The 23,589-nt window shown below is 39.5% G+C and overlaps 1 protein-coding gene across 6 annotated transcripts in view; it reads left to right on the top strand.

Moving 5' to 3' along the window:
* The window catches only part of MAP4K3 (mitogen-activated protein kinase kinase kinase kinase 3), an 89,557-nt gene that overhangs the window by 42,136 nt on the left and 23,832 nt on the right, over positions 1-23,589 (top strand). Inside the window, exons 14-22 of one of the 6 annotated variants that reach the window (XM_089529020.1) lie at positions 441-499; positions 4,821-4,883; positions 14,792-14,850; positions 15,586-15,624; positions 15,893-15,949; positions 17,453-17,551; positions 18,817-18,859; positions 19,503-19,659; positions 21,844-21,956. In XM_089529020.1, coding sequence (XP_089385146.1) covers positions 441-499; positions 4,821-4,883; positions 14,792-14,850; positions 15,586-15,624; positions 15,893-15,949; positions 17,453-17,551; positions 18,817-18,859; positions 19,503-19,659; positions 21,844-21,956 — 689 coding nt within the window. The remainder of the gene's footprint in view (positions 1-440; positions 500-4,820; positions 4,884-14,791; positions 14,851-15,585; positions 15,625-15,892; positions 15,950-17,452; positions 17,552-18,816; positions 18,860-19,502; positions 19,660-21,843; positions 21,957-23,589) is intronic. The other 5 variants (XM_089529021.1, XM_089529022.1, XM_089529023.1 and 2 more) reach the window with 5 other exon arrangements.

Raw genomic sequence — 23,589 nt, 5'->3', positions numbered from 1 at the left:
GGCCAGAATAGCTGGTGGAAGGCCATACATTCACTGTTTGCTGATCTAGCTGGAAGTTAAGTTTAGAGTTTTAATTTTGGAAGAGTATAGTTTGTTGGACCTAAACTGAAATTGTAGTCCTAAATAGAATAGATCCATTGAATCAGTTCCTGAGTATCAGGACTTAATGGAAATTGCATTCATTCAGTGGATCTACTCTAGTTAGGGTTAGCAACTGGATTTAACTCCAATTCCAACTATTGTAGTTTCTCGTTGGCCTGTTTTGTTTTGAATTGGTCTAGCATCTTTTACAGGGCTCTGTTTCTTCATTTTACTCTCAGTCAATAAAAAAGGGGCAACAACCACATCACTCAATGTTTTTTAAGTTATCTGTATAAAGCACTAAACGTATTTTACATGTCTTTCCTTTACCCTTCTTTATCTCTGTTTGTTGTCAATAGTTGGCCAAGTAAAATTTGATCCACCTTTAAGGAAGGAAACAGAGCCTCATCATGAATTTGTAAGTAACAAAGAGATGTATGGTTTTTGTCATGTAGCCATGCCATATAGATGAAAAATTGTGATTTGTAGCATAACAAAAGAAGGAGAAGCCTGTGTTTCATTCTGTATAGTATACCTTTGTACATAACTTCAAAATTTTAGAGTCACTGTCTGTATAGTAATTTCCCTAGTTTTGAGGAACTTGATGTGAGGCAACATTGCCTTCTAGCCACAAAACACAGCAGACCAAAATTTACACACACATAATCTATGGGAATTCTACTTTGTAGTCTTAACAGGTCACAAATTCTGTGTGAGTGTGTAGTGTAATTTTAGGTTTGTGCATGACAGAGGTTGGACTGGATGGACCTTGTGGTCTCTTCCAACTCTGTGACGCTGTGATATATCTGAGGAAAAGATTCTAATGAGCTTAGTATGTTTCTCCTTCTAGTTTATTGCTTTGTGTTTTGATCACTTTGTAGTTTTTCAGATACCTACTTAGAAAAACTTGGCTCCTACTTAACCATTTTAGTCTTATTTGTATTAAAGATCAGCTCGTCATTTGCATGGAAGGATATGTAGTAGAAGTTGGAAGAAGCAGTTACATGACTACAGCGAATTTAGAGGAGGAAGGATTGAAGAGTCTTACACAATATGATGGCATAAAACAGGACACGTAGGCAGGTTACAGACGGGCAGGGGAAGACATCTTGAAGGTGTCTTCCCCTGAATACGGAGCCTCCAGACCGCCCGCCCCGGGGGCGTGGCTAAGGTGGATGGGGCTTCCACACGGGGGTAGTGAAGACGCCTCACCTGGGGCCGTTTCTTACCCGCAGCTTCCATACCGCCGCCTTGCAGGACGCTGCAAAGAGAGAGGCAGCTTCCGCATGGGCGGCCAAAAATGCGGCTTTTTTTTTCTTTTGCCGGCTGGCGGATGCGCAGCTGCGCAGCTGCGGCGGTCAGCACCGGCAGCAGAAAGTGTATGTGCACATTTAAAGCGCCCAGGCCCCTTTAAACTTTTCCCCCCGCCCTACCCAAGAACAAAGGTGGCCTCCTGCCAGCTGGTGATGGCATCCTTGTCCGCTTGCACGTTGCCAGTCTCACTGGCATCATGGATGCCTCCTCTCCTTTGGTCCCCGTGCTCTTGCTGAATCTGCAATGCACAGCCACAGCTGTCGCCGCTACCACTGCTGTCCCCCTGCCATCCCCCATCACCTCCCTTGTACATATGTAAATATTTAAAGTTTTAGTGTTTTTTTATTGTTAGGTGAAAATGGCGCAGGAATGTGTGTAGGGGTTCACTTTAAATTCCAAACTTTCCACAATTCTAGCAGCGCATGCGTACATGTTGCTCTAGGGTTAGGCTTACGAGCATTAAAATAGAGTGCAGCTGTGCCGCAGCTTCCACAGCTGCCTGGCATCTGACGCTGCAATTAAAGCCTGATTGCAAACCACGCATGTCCCGGGACCCTGACTCATTATGCGACGCAGCAGACACGGAGCTTTTAAATGGGCAACTTAAATTAGCGGCGTAACAATTCTGGCGTATCGGTGCAGCAGCTTACATACGGAGATGCGCACGTACGCCGCTTATCAAAAAGAAGCGGGGAAAAAGCAGCACCTTTTTAATGCCGCTTCTTCCCGCTTGGGGCGTGTGGGCGGCGTGTTCATGACGGCATTCAGGTAAGGCCTGTCTAAAGGCTACACCTTCATGACGTCATGAACACACCCCTTTTTGCCCGTCTGTAACCCGCCAAAGTGTAGAGTGTTCAATAAACAGAAGGTTACAGACCAAACAACATAAGGACAAAAACATTGAATCTGGTAGATAACTTTTGAGTTACCTGAAGACTAATATAGCTGTGGAGGCAGGGACTGCAGTGCTGGGAAAGAGGGTTTTCATTTGAAGATTATCATTTGAAGGCATGTGATCATTCTTGGTCCTATGAAAATCATCCCAAAGGCATCATAAAGCTATTCCAAGAGATGTAGGTGCCCCAGTTCACTGTCCCTAGTTGAACCCAGATTTTTGCATGAACATCATTTTAATTGACATGTCTATGCTGACACAGTTGGTCTCTGCTATAGCAATGTCTAGTAAATGTAACAACTTACTGAGGTTCTGTGGCTTTCATTTTTACTCTCTGTTCTGCGCCATCAAACCCCCCCCCCCCCAATCTCCCTACTTTAGCATGGGGACAATGAAACAACACTCTATTTCACATTATCTTTCTAGTATTATGTCCTGAAGTCCCCAGTTGATATCATCCAACAGGACAAACCAGGACACAATCTGGACGCTGTGTTGTTTTAGAAATTGCCAAGTATTACAGAGGAATTGACCACTTTGCCTCCTGCCCTGTTCTTCCATCCTTTACCATGTTCCTTCACTTGCTTGCTAAAACTGCAGTCAAAATAAAGGTAAAACTACCTTTGTCTAGGCCTTCAGTTTTTGGCATTTTGAGCATCTCTTTGGACACTGTACAGACTGTCTTGTATGTGATCATTCAATAGGAAAACACCATTCTAGATGTCTGTCATGTTTATTTTAGTATATTTGCATATCTTCCATTGTCTGTCAGGCCTGGTATAATGTGGGGGTTCTATAAAGCTATTTCTTAGTTGACAACCATTTTTAAGTACTTGGACTAATAACTGATTTAATTTCTTCATAAAATGTTGTTCTTAAACACATGGATAACCCTTTTCTTGCTCCATGACTATGACTGCCAAGACTGATAACTTGGCAGATGGTTGCAGATTTTAAGATTTGTGCAAGTAGAGTATAACTTTTAGTGAGAATTTAGCATCCTTGTCATATTTTCACACTGAATTATAATCAGGATATCCACCCTTCCCCACACATATGTTAAGACAGTCTGAATGTGTGGGATTCTGTTTTTGCATCACATTTCTTTTTCCTAAATAATTAGTCATCCTCTCTTATTCTTTATTTCTAAGACCATTTCCTTGGTTTTTCTTCGTTTATTTTTCTTAACCTCCTGAACAACGCATCTGGTCAAGAGCAGTGTAACATCTCTAAATGTCAAGGTTCATGTTCTAAATTTCACACTGAGTATTGGTGTGTTGGAGTAAGGTTAGGAAGCTGCCTTATACGAAGACAGACTACTGATCTATCTAGCTCAGCAGAATCTACATTATGGGTCAAAAACCTACAAGCCTCATTCCATATGGTCTGCCCAAGTGACAGGATTGGGAAAAAGGCAGGTTTAAATGACAACAACAACCAAAAACCTGTTTTTGTTTTGTTTCATTTTTTGTTTAAACCAGGTTTTTGCATTAATGTGTATGCCTCAGCAATGCAAGACTGAATCAGAAAATTAAGTAGCAAAATGCAGTTGAGATGTTATGGCCACTAGTTTAATTTTTTAAAGTGCTTTTTAAAAGCAAGGTGCTTTGGTTGAACTTCGGTTAATTAAAGGATTTGTTTCTGAATTGTGTTTTTGCACTATAAAATAAAATGATTAAAAAGAAGCAACTGACACTGGATACTGGTCTAAGAACAAACAATGGCCAATAAACAGTTAAAGTTAAAATATTTAAATTCAGTTATTGTTGTTCCAGTAAGAGGGTTGGCAAACAGTAATGATAGCCAGACTGGGGAAAAATACATGAATAATCCATTTTAAAAGTCATTTGGTTTAAATCATGGTTAAGCCAACCTGTTACTAATTCAAAAGCGGTTTGGCTTTTGGCATGGAGAGAGGAGTGTGTTGTGTGAGCACCATCATCCCTCTGGTCTTATGGTTCACAGTTTATGGATCCTGACCAAAATACAGTAGAAGAATAATTGGTGTTTTTAGTGTTTGCCCTAATATCCACTTGTCAGTAGTTTGGGAAAAGTGGATCTCAATTAATCTGAAACCTACTTGAAACCATCATGCCTCATAGTAAACATTCATAAAGTTGTAGAATTGGTCTGGTTCATTATTTTAGACACCTGGTCAAATCAGCTCACAGCAAATCCTCAAAAGCTATTGACCTTTGAGGATTTACATGTATTTAATAGATATTTGGAAATGTATATACTAGAAACTGGGGACATAGGAGTGAAAACCATATTTAAGGAAGGAAGATAGATAAATATTGAATATAATTATAAGCATGCACCTTTTACCTGCCTTTATCGTTTTTTCCCTGCAGTCATACTACATGTCTAAAAACTATACTAATCCAGTTGTTATGTTGTATAAGCTTTAAGAAACTTCAATAAGTGTAAGTGGCACAGCCAGCTATAATGCAAAATATCCCTTTGTATATAGATGTCTTTCAGTCTAAAAGTAATTAACTTGAGTTTCTGGTCTTTGTCTGACGAACAGCCTGACAGTAACGATTTTTTGGACAGTTCAGAAGAAATATACTACACTGCAAGATCTAATCTGGTATTTTCATCTATTGCTTTTTCTTTGTCTGTCTGTGTATTTGTCTTTTGTTTTTCAAAGTTAAATGTTTTTAACTTTTGTCCTCTGTAGAATAGTCAAAGGTCTACTAAACTCAGCAGATACTTCAATAAAATAACTCGTTTTAACAAAACATTTAATTGTTGAATCTGACATTAATCCTCACATGGATTTTTAAATCTTTCAGATATGATACTGAAACAAATTTATAAGATTATTAATATAGTATTAACTAGGTTAATAATCAGAATAATCAGCAATACATGAGCATGTAAATCATTAAAGATAAAAAATGTTATTGGGAAGGAAAGGTTTCAGGGCATGTTGAAGAGCATGGTATGTAAGTATTCCTTCAGTATCATCTAATATTTTAAAAACTAATTGACAAAGTTGAAACTTAAGCTTCAAAGAAAATAATTTTCTCTTTTCAGCCATGTAAATATTCTCCACATTTTATAATTTATAGGCATATCATCATTTTCCACATTCTTTGTCAAATACTTACTTGTTGCTTATCTATTCTGAGTAATTCAGTAAAAGAATAGCATTTCAGGGTTAAACATTTCTCAAAAGCTTTTATTGCCTACTGTGAACCCCAGCTTTGCATTTTGATGTAGGTTGTTGGTTTTTCTCTTTCGCATACATACTCCTTCCTTAAAGAATCTGCCTGAATTTTGTAGTATCATTAATTCTGATTTGAATTCAGACTTTGCTCCTGCTGGCAAGACCATCCCTTACCAACAGAAGAGAGAGATAGATTTTATTAATTCCCTCCTCTTTAGCAGCAGAGAAGGGGCCGAGCATCCTGATCTTGGGTGGCTCCGCCCGCTTGGCTCCTGGTAGGCAGGTAGGGAACAAAAGAGACAAAAGGCATGACCGGGGCCCTGGCCCCCCGCCCTTGCGGGCGGAGCTACCCAGGAACCCCAGTCTTCTTCCTGCCTCGCACCTGGTAGGACGTTTGTTTTTTTCCCATCCATCTCCAGAAGCTCATCGCTAGCTCCCTGTACTCGCCTGGCTCCCTTTTCTCTTCTCTCTCCTCTTGTCCCTTACCTCTCTCTTAACCTAAAAAAAAAAAAGCCTTTTCCTCTACTGCTGCCTTTGCCCTTGACGCCTCCCCTCCCCTCCCCCCTTGACGGATATGGCGGCCGACAGGGAACATACCCCAAACCCAGAATACATCTGCAGCATTAAATTTTAGGAGCATTCTTTAAACACCCAGAAGCCCCCCTCCCCATATTTCTTCATGTTCTATTTTTGGCAAAACACAATAGCAATTGTGATTGCAGAAGACCACATAACAGATTTATACATATTTTACAGTCATTTGCACTGAACAGAACATATTGTGTGTCATTTTTTTTTTTTTGTACAAACATTATTTGAAAGTTCACACAGTAGGCTTGGTGTATTGGTGGGCTAGGCGTCCGTGGATAGGAATTTTAAAAAGTTATTTCAAACTATTTTTGACAGAGTTCTTAAAATAACAGCTCTGTTCAGTGCATATATCTTTAGAAGTAAGTCCCATTGAATCACATCTCAACAAATGTGCTCAGTCTGATTAAGTTTTTACATTTCTTCTAGCACTTTGTCGCACTATTTGCCTTGCTGAATTAAAAATATTTGTTTGTCTCAGCCTCTTGTGCAGTTATGATGACAGCAGCCCTCTTGTTTGTACATTTGTTGAAGGTACTACATTCCAGTTGACCTGGTTCTAGGCTTCAGTTGAGTAATAAATTACCTGCGCTGGCTCTGCAATATATGATTTCCCCAAAATTATCTCATTGTTGTACTGCCAGGCAGAAGGTGTTACTTGGGCCTAGCAAGCCAATCTGGTCTTCGTAGAATTACAAATGATTTTCAATGTGCCATCTGATGTTTGTTATTTCTTAAGGTGTTTTTAAAATAAAGTTGGAGGTCCAGTATTTTTCCAGATGTTAGACTGCATTCCCATCAGCCATGCCCAGCAGATTTCAGGGTGTGAGAATCAGGGGGAGTTGCAGTACAAAAAAACAACAACACACTAGCAACTAAACTGAATTTTTATGGGAGTGGTTTCTAGCTAGCAGAATGCTGTTCTTTTATTAATGAGTTTTTGTTTGTTTTTTAATTTGTTTTATGTTGAACTTGTTTTATTGTTTATTGGTGGCGCGGAGCCCTGGTGGCGCAGTGGTTAAATGCCTGTACTGCAGCCATTCACTTGAAACCACAAGGTTGCGAGTTCAAGACCAGCAAAAGGGCCCAAGCTTGACTCAGGCTTGCATCCTTCCGAGGTCGCTAAAATGAGTACCCAGATTGTTGGGGGCAAATTAGCTTACTTGCTAATTAGCTTACTTGCTGTTCACCGCTATGATCTTTGGAATAGCGGTATATAAATAAAACAAAACAAATTAATTATCATTGTTGGTCACCTTGAGCACCCTTTTTTGGTGAAAGATTGGGCATAAAATCCAATAAATAAAGATCTGTATGATAGCATGCTCCCTGTCCTTATTCTAAATGTGTGCTGATATTGAGTAGAATTGACATTTTTTGCATTGTTTGAAAATTAGACCCATCTTATCTGAAATGTATAATATCACATTATTTCTAATAATTTGAAGTATTGTGCTAATAGAGGTATGAATCATGTTTTACAGGTGTTTTTTTTACCCTTGTATCCAGGCAACAATCCTGGTTCTGTACCAGAAGCATGTCTTGTCAAATAAGCTTCCTGCTCATGCTGATTGTTTTGTTAGAAGGTTATATATGAAAGGACTAAGTTAGATTTAATTAGTTTCATAGCTCAGTTCTGGAGGCTGTGGAGTTGACAGGATCATTTGACAACTTCATTCTCAAATCATTTATGCCAAATCCCGTGCTAAAAAGCAAATGAAGGACTGTCAGGGCAGTTTTGTTCTGGGGGGAAAATCTGCTTTAAGGCTCTTGCAAAAACCTGAGTGTATCATCAAGTGTATCAGAGTGATGTTTGCCATTTAAAAAGGAAAAGAAAAGGTTGCATATTTTCCCCTTTCATCATCCCCCTAAATAAGGATATATTTCATAACAGTAGTTGGATCACTGCCAAAGGAAGTCACAATATTTTCTGCAGTGTTACTGTGTCTGCAGACTAGGATGCTGAATACTGTTGCTAGTTTAATTTTGATGTGCTTCTCTTTTTGGATTTTTTAACCATTCTAGCTTACTATATCATTCTGCATATTTCTATAGTGCTAGTGTTTTGCACAATAGCACAGTGATGTACAGACCTACCTTAGTTAATACAGAGCAAATCAATCCTTAAATCTCTCACTAAAGGTCAAAATGACTAACCTGAATCTGTCATACTTTGGACATACAATCAGACAAAACAACCCATTGGAAAAGATGGTAAAATTTGGTAAAATTGAAGGCCATAGGAAAAGAGAGAGACTACATTAGAGGTGAATTTACTAAAACAAGGAAGCTGTGGTCCTGAGTTTGCAAGACTAAACAGAGCTTTAAAGACTGGGGCACATCGAGGTCTCTCATTCTTAAGGTCGTAGTAAATCAAAGTTGATTTGATAGCACATAACAAGTGCTCACGTGTCACTGACTCATTTAATCAGATTTAGCCAAGCCATGCTTTGCGACTGTAATATCGGGATTATATTTACTTACTTTGTATTAAGCTTGTAGTAAGGGTTATATGTGAACAACTTTGAATCCTCTAATGCAGATCAGGTTCTACTGGTAACTCTACTGGTATTTTGTAGTAAACCTTTATTTTTGCCTTTAGTGAGAACATAATAATTTAAACAAGAGAATGGATAAGGTTACTCTCTAATGTGATATATGAAACATTCAAAGCTTGCTTCAATACAATGGGTTGGGTCCAGACTTATGCTCAACAGGGTTTTGTTAGCACTGATGAACAGTTTCCTTCAATTCTCTCCACATGTTCCATTGGCATCATCTATGCTGTTCTATAAGGCAGAAGGATCTTCCAAGTCATTGTGGGAGATAGAACAGTGTTGTAGGCAGAAAAGGAGAAAATCACCCTTCCCCTGCTTTGATTGGGAAATGCCCTACAAATTTTACTTCTGCCTTCAAACAGAAGGATCCATTCTATTCAAAGAGGGGGAAGACTGGAATTCCCCCTGCGATCATCATGGAAGAAAACTTGTGAACCTATTGGTTCACACACCATGCTAGGTCTTGATGTGTGTGGAAAGGAAAAGTAAGTGTTCACATCGCTCTCCCATGCTGGCACTATGATGTGGAGTGTGGTTCTTTGTGTGTGTAATTTTATAGTCCCTTTCTGTCCTTCTTAAGGAGAAAGGCTTGTACAAAAAGAGCATATCATACGTTACATTGGAGTACAGTTGAAGTCATGCAACCCACCAGCATCCAAGTCTCATTCTGTTAAATATTTGTTCACAGCAAAAACAATGTTTTAAGAGAATTTAAAAATTGTTAATAAATGATACCAGCTCTAAAGAGGAATTTTTCTGCTATGGTTATGTCCCCTAATCATTAAGTTAGAAAGCTCAGACCATACACTGGTATAGCATATCATTGGATTTCATCCTCTGTCATCAGTTCTGATGACCTGGGCTTGTGAATGCTTTGTTGGTATAACTTTCGTCCTTTTGTGTGGTGTTTACATGAAAATAGCTGACATAATTAAAATAAGTAATAATAATAATAGGATTTATTTATATGGCGCCCAATCACTGGGAATCTGGGCAGCTTACAACAGAGGGGATAATAGATGGTTCCCTGCCCTCAGGCTTACAATCTAAAAAGACACAACACAAAAGGAGAAGGGAATGGTGGTGGGGAAGGGGATGAGGTCCAGCATTCTTCTCTCCCTCTGAGGCCTGGACCAAGGCAGATGGACTGGAGGGAGGAGTCTCTTCCAGGCTAACCCTGATGGAGATGGGCCTGCCTGGTCAACTCCCTCATAGGGCGGAAGATGACAGTTATGGAGGGAGTTATGGAGTTATGTATATCTGTTTAATTTTTGTTGTTCAAATGCATGTGCTTCAGAAATATAATTTGAGCTTCTTGCCTTAGAAAATTTTATGCAAACTAAGCTGGTGATGATTGTAGTTTGTTCTTGTTCTACATTTTCAGAAATTTTCCTTTCCTACAGAAATTTATCAAAAAATAAAATAAAATCCCAGAGTTGTGCTGTAAATATATCTGGGGTGAAACACAAGTTATTTTTAAAGCTCATAATAATAGTAGTATAGAAGGAGATATGAAAAATATAATATGAGGCTCAAATTTTACTCTTCTGATGCTAGCACATCAGCAGGGTAGTAAACTGGTTCTAAGCAAAGATTTAAGTCTTTAAATAATACAAACATAAACCACACTGACAGATGTCACTTTTTGTAAAAATATTCTTGAGAGATTTCTAACGTATGGTGACAGGTGAAGGATCTCTTTACATTTTGTAGCAGCTTGCTTATTTTCTCTTATTAACTTTTCTGTCATTGCTGTACACTACGCATTGTCATGGATTTGCACTTCACAAATTGAAAAAGACATTCTGTCTCTGCCCAGCCATAGAATCTTCACTTTCTATCTTTATGCACATTTATTACAACTCTTTTCTCTGGGCAACATCCAGAGAAAAAGTGTTGCTTGAATGGACTAATGTTTTTGCCAAAGAACTTAACTTTCCCCCTCCTCCCCCTGCAGCCCTCCCAACATATTTGGAAGATCCTTCAGCCTTATGAATAACAACAACAACAATAACAACAATTTTTATCCCGCTTCTCAAGACAGATTACATGGGGGTGCTGTCAGAGGGGATTCCAAGGAGACAGAAAATATCTTCTTTCTTTATGAGTGTTGTCCTGTTGGTAGATGAACATCAGTGGATGTAAACTTCTATAACTATAAGCAAGGATCCTCAGTTCTTTTACTGATACAGACAGCCCTCCACATTTGCAAATTTGACTTTAGCAGATTTGATTATTTGTGGATTTGATAAAATGGCTACTTGCAAAATCTTCCAGCGTGACTCTGCCAGAAGTTGACCATAGAGTCATGCTGGAGGACCTGGAGATTCCCAGAGGCATCTGTCTAGGCATTACAAAGTATAAGTGGTTTTCTTTTCTTTGACGCAAATTCCTGTATAATTTGGCTCCCTGGAAGGGGCAAAAGAAGCCATCTGGTTAAAGCTGTAACTACAAGTCAGGGTCACTTTACTCACCAGCCCTTTTCCTGATAAATTGGAGTGGGGAATCTTTGCTCTTTTGGGTGTTACTGAGCACCAGTGCTTTTCAGCCTCAGTTATTATGGTAAGTGGCGAAGGTCGCTGAGAATAATAGTACAATATATGGAGAGCCACATGGAGGATATGAGGGTTCTCTGGGTCCCACTCTCTCCTGCCTGAGCTGGATGGCACCCCTTGAGACCACCTTTTATCCAAAGAACTTGCTGCAACCACCCAATGATTAACTGCTTCCACCTTAGCTACTCATAGGGATATTGCTGGGGAATTCCACTGGCACTTCCCATGCTGTAACCATAGGGAAGAACTAAGCCAAGCTAAGGCACGTAAAAAGGAATACAAGAGAGGCAGAGTACTTTTTAAAGAAAAAAGGGCTTTATTCTAAGTATGGAAATTCTATAATGAATGGATAAGGAGAGCAGCACGTATTCGGGCATTTCATTGGTTTAAAAACCTCCAAAGAGGAAGAGTCCACCATTTATGCCACTTGTGAACAGCTCTTGCCATGAAGACATTATTTGTAATGTTTAGATGGAATTTCTTTCTTGTAATTTGAATCTGTTGGTTCAAATTACCTCCTAGTCTTCAGAGCAGCACAAAAAATGCTTGCTCCAATTTCTACATGGTATCCCTTCAGATTCCAGTGTTAACCAAAAGTGCCAACAAACATGGAAAACAAAACAGTGACCAACAAATTGGAAAAGATTGATATACATCCCCATCCACAAAGACGGAAACACAAAAGGCTGCAGCAGTTATAGGACCATAGCATTAATTTCTTATGCAAGCAAAATTATGCTCAAAATTCTGCAGCATAGACTTCAGTCATATATGATGAGAGAAGTGGCAGATGTCGAAGCAGGTTTCAGGAAAGAAGAGGCCCTAAGGACCATATCACAAACATATAATGGAGGAAACCAAAGAATTCCAGAAGAGTCGAAGGCTTTCATGGCCAGCATCCATAGGTTTTTTTGTGGGGTTTTCGGGCTATGTGGCCATGTTCTAGAAGAGTTTCTTCCTGATGTTTCACCAGCATCTGTGGCTGGCATCTCTGTAGATGCCAGCCACAGATGCTGGTGAACCGTCAGGAAGAAACTCTTCTAGAACATGGCCACATAGCCCCAAAACCCCACAAAAAACTAATTCCAGAAGAAATTAACATGTGCTTTATAGTCTATAGCAAGGCCTTTGGTTGCATAGATCACAAAATGCTGTGGAATGCTCTTAAAGAAATGGGAGTACCAACACATCTGATAATCCTGATGAATCTGTATTTGGGAAAGAAAACAAAAATAATGACCACAGAGGATTTATATAAATTCAACCTACAGTAAATAACGAGGAAATCAAAATAGTTAAAGATTTCCCATACCTGGGATTAAACATTGATCAGAATGGAGACTGCAGTCAAGAAATCAGATGAAGATTATGAATGGGAAGGGCAGCTATGAAAGAACTAGACAAGAGCCTAAAGTGTAAAGATATATAACTGAACACTAAAGTTAGAATCATGCAAGCCATTGTATGCCCTACTACAGTGCGCCCTTACTTTACACGGGGGATCCAACCCGTTCCAGACTCCCTCTATGCTCGTGCATGTAGTGGTGCGGTGGTGAGTGCACCGCCCCATTCGTCCATATCGGATGTGCCGCCCCTTCTCCCCGCGCGGCTTTCAGCATATGCGGGTGCGCTGTACCATGTACGGATATGAGAGCTGGACAGTGAGGAAAACAGAAAGGAAGCAATTAATTCATTTTAGATGTGGTGCTGGAGAAGAGTGGTACAGATACCATGGACAGCTAAAGACAAACAAAAAGACAAATGGGTCCTTGAACAGATCAAGCCAGAACTCTCCCTGGAAGCCAAAATGGCTAAATTGAGGCTGTCATGTTTCAGCCACATCATGAGGCAGGACTCAATATAAAAGACAATGATGCTGAGGAAGGTGGAAGGAAGTAGAAAGAGAGGAAGACCACATGCCAGATGGTTAGACTCATTCAAGAAGACCATGGACCTGCAGAATCTAAACAGAGAGGTAGACAATAAAGGGGCTTGGAGACATCTCATTCACAGGGTCACCAGGAGGTGGGATTGACTAGAAGGCAGCTAGCAACAAACAAAATCCCTTCAGATATTTAAAGATGGATGTCCTGTCACCTATCAGTCTTCTTTTCTCCAAGCTAAATCCACTCCTTAAGACCGGGCTTGGTTTTTAGGCTTTTTACCACCTTGGTCACCCTCATCTTGACAAATTCCAAATTGTCAGTATATTTGAATTGTAGTGTCTGGCCAAAGCAGAATAGAGTAGTACTACCCTTGATAATGATGTTTTACTGCAGTTGATGCAAGCTAGAGTTGCATTGGTTTATGAGGCCACAAAATCACACTGTTGACTCCTATTGACTAAGACCCCTATAAATGTTTTGACTAGGGCCCTTATAAATATAGGATAATTGGCACTTGGCTTGGAACCATGTACTGTTTCCAAGCCAAGTGCCACTCATCCTATATTTAAGCATTTGCTTTTCCTGCTAGAGTTCCAAGCTGTATTATATGTGGTCTATTGTTGACAGGTTATGTCTGGATATTTTACAAGTTGGTTTCAATATGCACAGGAATGATTTTTTTTAATGTTTTTATTTTATTGTGGTTTTAATGCTGTTGTAATTTTAACTTTGTGATTTTAACCTTGTTGTGCTCCCACTTCGATCCATGGGGAGAGACGGGAAAATAGAAATTAAAATTATTATTGTTATTGTTATTGTTACTATTATGTGTGGCCTGTGACTTGAATAATTATAATTTTTTAGGCATTTTAAGGTTGTATGATGCAGCCACCATTTCCTGTGGCCAATATAACTCTTTCCACCTCCACCACCTGCCATCAAACAGGTTTTAGTGTGTTTTTTTTGTTGTGATTCAAAGTAAAAAAGATGTCAGTATAATACCTAATACTGTCTTCAAATCACTAAATAGCTGTTTACTCAGTGACAGTTCAGGTCATGGAATGCACTAGTATTTCACCTTTCCTGCAGCAGTTGCCCTGTGAACCCTCTGAAAATCTATTTTTCATAGTAGAAAGCCTTGTAGCACAGTATAGAATATAATATGGGGGCAGTGAGCTGCAGGAAAGGGAAATGAATAAATCCCATGTGCAAATAGGTGTGTGTTTGCTGCTCTTGCAGGGAATGTTTGAATCCAAGCCATAGTCAGTTTACCCTCATAGAGCAGAATATCTGAAACAGAATGTGAACTTGAGTCCAAAAACACTGCACAAATAATCCAGTTTGAGACCACTGGTTCAGTGCTAAGGACTCCTGGGAACTGTAGTTTATTGTGGCACCAGAGATCTCTGACAGAGAAGGCTAAATGTGTCATAAAACTATAGTTCCCAGAATTCCCTAGCATTGAACCAGGACAGTTATTTCTGCAGTGTATTTTCAGTCCTTTGTTTTTTGTTGCCAATCAGCATTCTTTCCTTACCTGTGCATAAACTTCATATTAGAAGCTTAGTGTTTCCTTATAATAATGTGAGAGGGATCTCTTATATACATAGTACATTGTTTGAGTCTATGTAGCAATAGCAGTTCAGGTGTTGGAATTTTAAAGTGGGTAGAGACCATGAGATTAAATAGATTTATCAGTCCCTGATTTTATTCTGTGTGTCATTATTTTCTTTCAATAGGATTTGCAACTAGAGTATGGCCAAGGTCCCCAAGGCAGTTACTTCTTGGGTGCAAATAAGTAAGTATTGTTTAGTAACTGTTGGCTTTCTCCTTTGGGGAGGGGACTGTGTTTTTAAATGTATCAGTCGACTTAAATCAGGAATTTAACATCTGTATAATGAAAGCAGTTACCATTTGAACCAGTCATTACAGCTGGCCCTTCGTATCAGCGGGCTAGCCATCTGCAGACTGGCACGGCTCCATAGGACCACCACTTTGGAGTAGCGCTGATTTAAAATATATCGTTTTTAATTAATGTAAATATGATAAAAGGAGAAATTAGTCAGATTTTGATCATCATCAGCTTTGCCAATCCTTTTACTCATGGCATTGCATTCCATCATTTTAGCATAGGGTTGTTATTATTATTATTATTATTATTATTATTATTATTATTATTATAGTTTATTTTTATAGCGCTGTAAATGTACACAGGGTTCTCCCCTCCCCTTTTTGTTTCACTTGTAACTATATTTCGGATAAGCTACATCTGTTCTAGTCTATATAGAAAAGATTGTCAAGTGAAATAATTAGGATGCTGATGTACAGTTGAGTGTACTTTAATATTGCTGTGTAATTAACTGAAAATTATTTGCTTTGAATTGAAAATTGAATGTTTCATCTATTCTCTCAAATAGTTGATGTGCTTTATTTCATGGTGTACATCTGTCAAATCATATAAAAAGTATGTCTAATTTTTTGTGTGCTTCTGCTAAATGTGTCCAGTCCTTGAATTTTACTTCTGTTTTTAAAGGAGCCTTCTCAAATCAGTTGAAGAAGAACTGCATCAGCGGTAATTCTTTCTTTTCCTCTTCATTGTAAAGTCCTTTTTCTTGTATTCAAACTTAATATGTTTCTTGTATCTCTTTCTGTCTAATACTGTTTGTTTAACCATACTCTTGTCAGGCATTTACAGAGGACCTTTTGCTTGTTTGTCTTACAATTATTGTTTACTTTTCTAAAAGCATAACTGTTTTAGGATTGCAGAGAACAAATATTTGACAACTGAGGACAGGATGATAATTTACATTCCAGTCTGATAACACTTTTTAATTCCTTAGGGGACATGTGGCACATCTAGAAGATGAGGAAGAAGTGGACAGTGATGATTCTAAACAGTGAGTTCAGTTAAACATATATGTATATGTAATGCTTAGCGACTTAAAGATAAATTATACAAATTATATTCTACTTTGAACATTTTACTCTTGTTTAGGGGTTTGATTAGATGAGACCTATAAGGATAGTATTCAAACAAGGAGTGGGCATCTCATAGCCTTCTAGAAGCTGATGGACGGCAGTTGCCATCACAGGCAGTAATGAGGAGCAGTGGAGTTGCACTTCAACCACATCTGGAAGATGACAGGTTGCTCACCCCTGATTTAAGTAAATACTGCCTGCCTTATAGCCTCCTTGTAATCCAGATATTACTATGTTGTAGCAGAAGTGAAGTTCCATCCTAGCTGGAGCAGACTGAAATGCTGATGTACTGCCTTCTCAGATGTAAATTTTCTTGCTAAAGGCTACACAGACTTGCACCACAAAAAGCAAAATCCAGTTTTGAGTTGCGCGTGCCTTGAGGGTACTCTGCATAATATAGTGTTCTACGTTTGGCATTACTCTGGTCCCACAGCTATCTGAAAAATTCTGTCTCTGTGGCTTGGACTGAAGTTTCTACCATCTTCAACTAGGATCGGAGACACTCTCAAGGCCCAGGCGGGTAGCTGTTTGCATACAATGGTATTCCTTCTAAGAAAAATCTGTACAGTTAACATAATTTCCTGTTACTTTTGTTTCTGCTGATTCTCTATATGGGAAGGAACATGGGAATGTTGTCCTTTGAGAACTCAAAGACCTCACAGATATATAATATTATTTCATTTCAGACCTCTATTTCAGTCTGTCATCCACTCTGAATTGGCATGGGGTTTACCTCCATTTGAAGTTAGCCAGGATATTTACAGTTTACTGTAGGGTTGGTCAAAATGTAGCTACAATTGCATGTGCCTCATCCAGGCTGTTTTTATGGCCCTTGACCTCCATAGATTATCTGGACCACTCTTTCTTTGGTCAAAAACGGTAAAAAAGTTTGTCTCTTGTAGATGCCTCCAGAAGCAGCACTTAACGTTTAAATAGGCTGGAAGGACTCCCTTCACTGCTTAACATCCCTTTTGCCCCAAAGCCTTGTTTTTCAGTGCGAGAAACAGGTTTCCATCACTTCTGGGTTGCTACCATTTTGGACAGTCCATGCATCCCTCAGAAGGTCCCTGGGCAGAAGGCTGGAAGGACTCCCTTCACTGCTTAACATCCCTTTTGCCCCAAAGCCTTGTTTTTCAGTGCGAGAAACAGGTTTCCATCACTTCTGGGTTGTTACCATTTTGGACAGTCCATGCATCCCTCAGAAGGTCCCTGGGCAGAAGATTGACCTCTTAGCCAGTTACAGTTGCCTACTCTAAATGTAGTAATTCTTAATATGCAATCATATGCTTAGAAACACTGAGTACAGTTTAACCTATTCTCAGGTAGGTGCACTGGAATGCAGCCTTAATTCATCTTTGTTGCCTTTAGTTGTGAACTTATCTGTGCTTGCAGAAGACCATAAACATGCTATTATTTAACAGGACAGTACTGGAGTTTGGAAAAAAACGATCACGGGGACAAAAAGTAATTCCACAGCAGTATGTAGGGAATCATATCAATATCTTAAGCCCAAACTCCGGGTAAATAAAATATTTTGTATGCACTCTTCGCTTTTCTGCTGGCATCTAATTTTCCAAGGCTGGATTTTTGAGCAGGCTTTTCTTCAAATGTAATGAGCCTCGCTTGAAATAAATACATCTATTTGTATATTGACAAACTGTTTTGCGCTATATATATTTTCGGGCTATGTGGCCATGTTCTAGAAGATTTTATTCCTGATGTTTCGCCAGTATCTGTGGCTGGCATCTTCAAATAATTTTGCTATATATTTTAATTGGCTGTGGTCAAATCACAATACAAAATTGACTTGAGAGAAGGTAATTGTTTTTTAACAGTGCAAATTTCATCATAGCTTTGAAAAGCCTGGTTAATGTTCAGCACAGTTATTGATTTTAGTAGGAACCGTACATTTCATTATATGTGGGATTATAGCCTTTAAAATTACACTACGTAAGCTTGCCTAATCTATTGCATGGTCTACCTTATATTTCACTTCTGTATTTTCCCACAGTCATCCTCTGATAAATCATTCCCTTGACATAACTGCCCCCCCCCACACACACACATACACACACTCAATGATTGGTGTTTAATCATGTTTTGATGGGTTTTCTGCAATATGTGCTGGATTCTGGGCTCTTTAAAAATGTGGTGACAAAATACTTAACTGTAAATTTTAATATATAGTCACTTTAGGAATTTAAATCTGGATTGGGCAACTTGTTTATTAGTGCAGGGATATAAAAAGGTATAGAGTATTTATGTGTTGTGTCATATTACCACTTGGTGTAATCCTTATATCCTTTTATTTAACAAAGTGAATTTTGAACCAAAGCAGGGGAGGTGTATTAAACTTAATGTTCAGCTTTGAGAGCCTCACCTTCAAATGTATAAAATTTGACATTGGAAAAAGGAGTTTAAAATCATGTGAAAAATAATGTATTTGGCTTGCTTATGTGCCTTGCTCCTGAAGCTTTTTTTGTTGTTGTTGTTGTTGTTGTTGTTGTTGTTGTTGTTGTTGTATCTTCAAAAATGCCTACATTCATGATGTCAAGAATCATTCCCACATACGTGTAAGGGGTTATATTCATGCATAGACAAGCATGCACATTAAACTTTAAAAATGAAAAATGGGATATTCAGAAATCTATCAAGAACTCATAGGCCACATTAAAGTGACCCATGGTTCTTATGTTGCCCATCCCAGCTTAGATCATTTTAACAGTGCTTTTAAAAAATGTGTTTATTTACTATATACGATTAATAATTTATTTCCTTCTTGTAGTTCAACTATGAGAGCAAAAGTGCCACCTCCTTTGCCACCAAAGGTAAGAAGTGCTCTCATCGCCTGCAGGAAGCTTGGTTCAGACATACTAATCTTGGTCTTTCAACTAGCTCTGTGCTCCTCCTCCACTTTCTCCCTGACTTGCCTGACAAATATTTTCTGCTTTCTTAAGCTTAAATTAAGTTTTGAACTAACCATAGTTTGTTGCAATTTGAATAAAAGAACAAACTGCCATTCATCAAAACTGGAAGTAAATGCTTCTGGTTTTCTAATGGCCATACCCGTGTCATATTTGAATACTCCAATAATTTAGACTACCTTCTCTTTTAAATTCATTTTCTAAGTAGTTCCTTCAGTGCATTGATTATTTTTAGCCTGAGAATACAGGACTATTTTATTGAATTGCAGTCATTAATTGAATCAGTTTTCATCATTAAGTTCCTGGTTTCACAGTATTTGGCTAATAAGCAGTTGATACTTGTAGGTTTTGGGAACCCATCATGTGATTTACATGTAGCTATTGCTATTTACTGCTTATTATGTATTATGTATTAACTTCCAGTAAAGAAAATTGCATTGTGCTATTTGTATGAATTTGCCTGGAAGTTTAAATATGGTATTGACATGGTTCAAATGCTAAAAATATGTATCTTGATATCTTACAGTAAAAATTTATACCTTTTCAGCCTAAATCCATCTGCATGCCACAGGAAATTAATTCTTCTGAGGATGATAATCAAGGAACGATAAAAAGATGTCCTGTTTCAGAGAGCCCTGCAAAATCAAACACTCAAGTCCCACCTAGACCACCACCACCTCGGTTACCTCCACAGAAATCTTTAGGTAATGCATGATGTTGGTTAATCATAGAATCATAATTTTGGAAGTTTCTCTGAACTAGTTATAAATTAAATTAACTGTAATACAGTTAAATTTTACATTACTGTTTACATCAGGGGTAGGCAACCTTTGTGAGCCAGGGGCCGGGTTGCTGTCCCTCAGACAACTGGGGGGCCGAAGCCGGGGGGTGGAGCTTCCACCCTCTGGGGGCGGAGCCGCACATGGGGGTGGAGCTTCCACCCTCTGGGGCGGAGCCGCATACCAGGGCGGAGCTTCCACCCTCCGGGGGCGGAGCCACATAATAATAATAATAATAATAATAATAATAATATTTGTAAGAAGCTACTAGGCAATGCCATAACACAGGAAAAATGCATGCACACTGTCTCAACCCAGAAAAGAGCAAGCAAGTCCATGTGGGGGAATTTTGCAAAGAGAATACCAAAGGATAACAACAACAATAATAATAGCAATATTTGCAAGAATGGAAGCGACTAGGCAAGGCCACAAAACAGCAAAAAACGCATGCCACTGTCTCAAATCACTTTCTTTCTCTCCCTCCCTTCCTCCCTCCCTCTCACTCCCACCCTCCCTCTCTCTCTTCTCCCCTCCCTCCCTCTCTCTCCTCTCCCTCCCACCCTCTCTCTCCTCCCCTCCCTCCCTCTCTTTCCTCTCCCTCCCACCCTTTTTCTCTCTATCTCTCTCTCCTCCCCTCCCTCCCTCTTTCCTCTCCCTCCCACCCTTTCTCTCTCTCTCTCTCCTCTCCTCCCTCCCTCCCTCTCTCTCCTCTCCCTCCCACCCTTTCTCTCTCTCTCCTCCCCTCCCTCCCTCTCTTTCCTCTCCCTCCCACCCTTTCTCTCTCTCTCTCCTCCCCTCCCTCCCTCTCTCTTCCCTCCCTCCCTCCCACCCTCTCTCTCTCTCTCCTCCTCCCTCCCCTCCCTCCCTCCCTCTTTCTCTGCCTCCTCCTCCTTCCCCCCCGCCCCTCCATTTATAGGAGGGAGGTGGGCAGCGCCCATTGGAAGGCCCGGTGCGGCTGCTGGAGCCCCGTTTCAGGGCTCCGGAGGCCGCATCGGGCCTCCTAATGGGCGCCGCCATTTTGCCCTTCAAAATGGCGGCGACTTCGCCGCCATTTTGAAGGGCAAATTGGCAGCCGGAGCGGCTGAAATCGGCAGCGATTTCGGCAGCAGGAGGGACCGGGGGCCGGCGGAAAGGCGCCCGCGGGCCGCATCCGGCCCACGGGCCGGAGGTTGCCAACCCCTGGTTTACATGTTCCAGAAGCACCTTATATAATAGCATGTGAACAAATTTCAAAAAGAGTACTTGGAAGGAAAACAAACTTCAGATTTTGGTGACTTTTTGCACAAACTTAACATGGAAATAGATTAAGATCTTGTTTTCAAGATTCAATTTAGTTATTCTGTCATTGTGTTACTCATGTAACAGCCTTGCTTGTGAGAATATTGCTCCTATTAAATGTTTATGGAAAGTTTATTATTTACTGAGGAAAAGATTTGCTTTCAAAACTGATTGCTGTAAATATCTTCTATGCTTTGAAGAAGAACCTTTTGGTTGAAATGACTATTATCTGGAAGTCCCTTGCCATATATATATGTTTTGCCTATATTCATCTATATGTTTTGAATACGGTATTGTATTCATACAAGCCTGCTTGTTTCTGGTTTTGGCACCTCTAGTCATTTCGCTGTTAAGATTAGGTTCATGCCTTTCATAATGTCATGCTGATGTTTGTTCCTTCCAAAATAGTGCCAATAGACACTGCAGTGCTTGAACATCTATGGAACTCTTGCCTTTACCAATTTCAAATCTGTTTAGTTTAACAGCCTGCTTTGTTTTGAAGGCTCAGATCAGAAGTCTTCAAAGCAGCATCCCACAACAAAACTGAATATGCAGTTCATTTGAAATCACTCTCCCTTTCCAAATTTATCCTTCAATCCCAAAGATCAGCACAAACAGGTGGGCCATACAGTACTACTAAAGCATGCACTGGCTAGAACTTAATTGAGTCTAGCTGAGTGTAGTGGAAAAGAGTGCTGTTTTGTGCTTTTGCTGCTAGAACTTGGAATCATTAAATGGGTGACTTCTGATGATCCCAGGAGATCGTACTGATATATGTGGGAGGTGGTCTTGTATTAAAGTCTTTTTTTTTCAATTAAACTTATTTTAAAGGTAATGGATGGAGTTCTATACAATTAAATGGAGACAGAGAGGGATCTCCCCATCAAGAACCAAATGAGAATAGACACACTAATGTATCTAGGAAAGAAAAGAAGGAAGTACTGGTAGGTATGGTTCTGCTGCATTTCTATTGTCCTATTTTATTATTTATAGAGAAACTCAAAATGGGTTCCCCTATATTTTCCCAGCATGTCTGCATGTACATTTGTTATTTTGGCATTGGATACATTCTGGTATGAATCTTCCAGAGTTAGTTTGATTTATTTCAAACAGATTTAATCATGGTTTATATTGTTTCTGTAGTGGACTTAGTGATTTTAATGACAGGTTAAATCACTAGTAAGAAATGTTTTGTTTAATCGTCATGGTAACATCTGAGCTAGGTGTTTTCAATTAAAATTTTGAAATCGATGGAAATCTTTAAAAATCTATTTTTTTAATGGACTTCTATCGATTTTGGAACCTTGTCTCCTCCATGAACTCACTAGGTGGTTTCAAGCAAACTATTTAGTCTTACTTTCTATGATCTCACCTGCAGACAGGCAGACAGTAGTAATGATTTAACTTACAGGATTGTTGTGTTCCAACTAGAACATACATGTGAAACACTTGAAGTCTTGAAACACTGTATAAAGGTGAACTACAATTAGAGTATATTCTCAACTATAATTCGACCTCATGTATAAGTTGAGGACAGGTTTTGGGGCCAAAATTGTGGATTTTGATGTGATCCAAGGATAAATCGAAGGTGAAACTTAGGGACATGTAATAAAGGATGTAAAGGACAAAGCAAAGGAAAACGATGACAACTTATAACATTCCAGCAGGCATAACTGTTTGTGCTCACCCTAAAGGCTGGGTTGATTAGAGCATGAGGCAGTGGGGAGTCAGTGATTCCAGGACAGATTATGCTCTTGCCTTTCACCAGTAGATGGTTCTTTTTTAAATAAGAGCTAAGTACATTACTTGACCCGTGGAAAAGTCAACTCAGTTTTTTTGTGTCAATTTTTTGTCCTAAATTTCTAGACATATACACAAATATATACAGTACTTGTTACTATATGGAACATAGTTAATGTTGAGCATGGTTGCAATGATTGAGTGTCTGGCACTGGTAGCAAAGGCTATTTTGCACTTACTAGAAGCTTGTTCTTACTCTTCTCTTTGACCTTAAGCAGAGCTTGTAAAACCTTTTTAAGGTACAATGTGAGTAATGGTCAGTGGTCATACTAGCGAGGGGTTTCTGGGAGTTGTAGTTGAAAAAGTGACTTTTCTCAGTTCTGACCTTCTGCAGTACTTCTGCAAATGGTCAGGGATAATCTCAAGCCCCCCTCCCCATCATCAGGCTTGGGGATTGTCGTTGCACTGGGCTTTCAAAGCCAGGCTCAGCTACAAAGGCTATCCCTCCTCCCCTTCCCAGATGTAAAGATGGGAGCTAAGTAAGGTAGCAATGATTGTTGGTGCTCTATCTCGCATTTACTCATTGTGTCCTCTGCATTTTGGAGTGGAAGGGAGGCCAGGGACATTCCCCACATATATTCTGCACTTCCAGGTTATGAGAGTAAGTCCTACATCTTCCTTAGCCCCAAACTGAAGAAAAAGGCTGAGATTGTTCTTCTCACACTCACCAGAGCTTTGCTCTAGTGCCACAACAAACCCAGAATACCATAGCATTGAGCAGTTAAAGTGGTGTTCAGACCATATTATTTCAGCAGTGTGACTACAGCCGTTGTAGTG

Source organism: Sceloporus occidentalis, unplaced genomic scaffold, assembly GCF_023333645.1.
Source record: "Sceloporus occidentalis isolate IW3139 unplaced genomic scaffold, rSceOcc1.0.p SCAF_6, whole genome shotgun sequence".
Lineage (NCBI taxonomy): Eukaryota > Metazoa > Chordata > Lepidosauria > Squamata > Phrynosomatidae > Sceloporus > Sceloporus occidentalis.
This window is presented reverse-complemented; position numbering and strand designations above follow the sequence as displayed.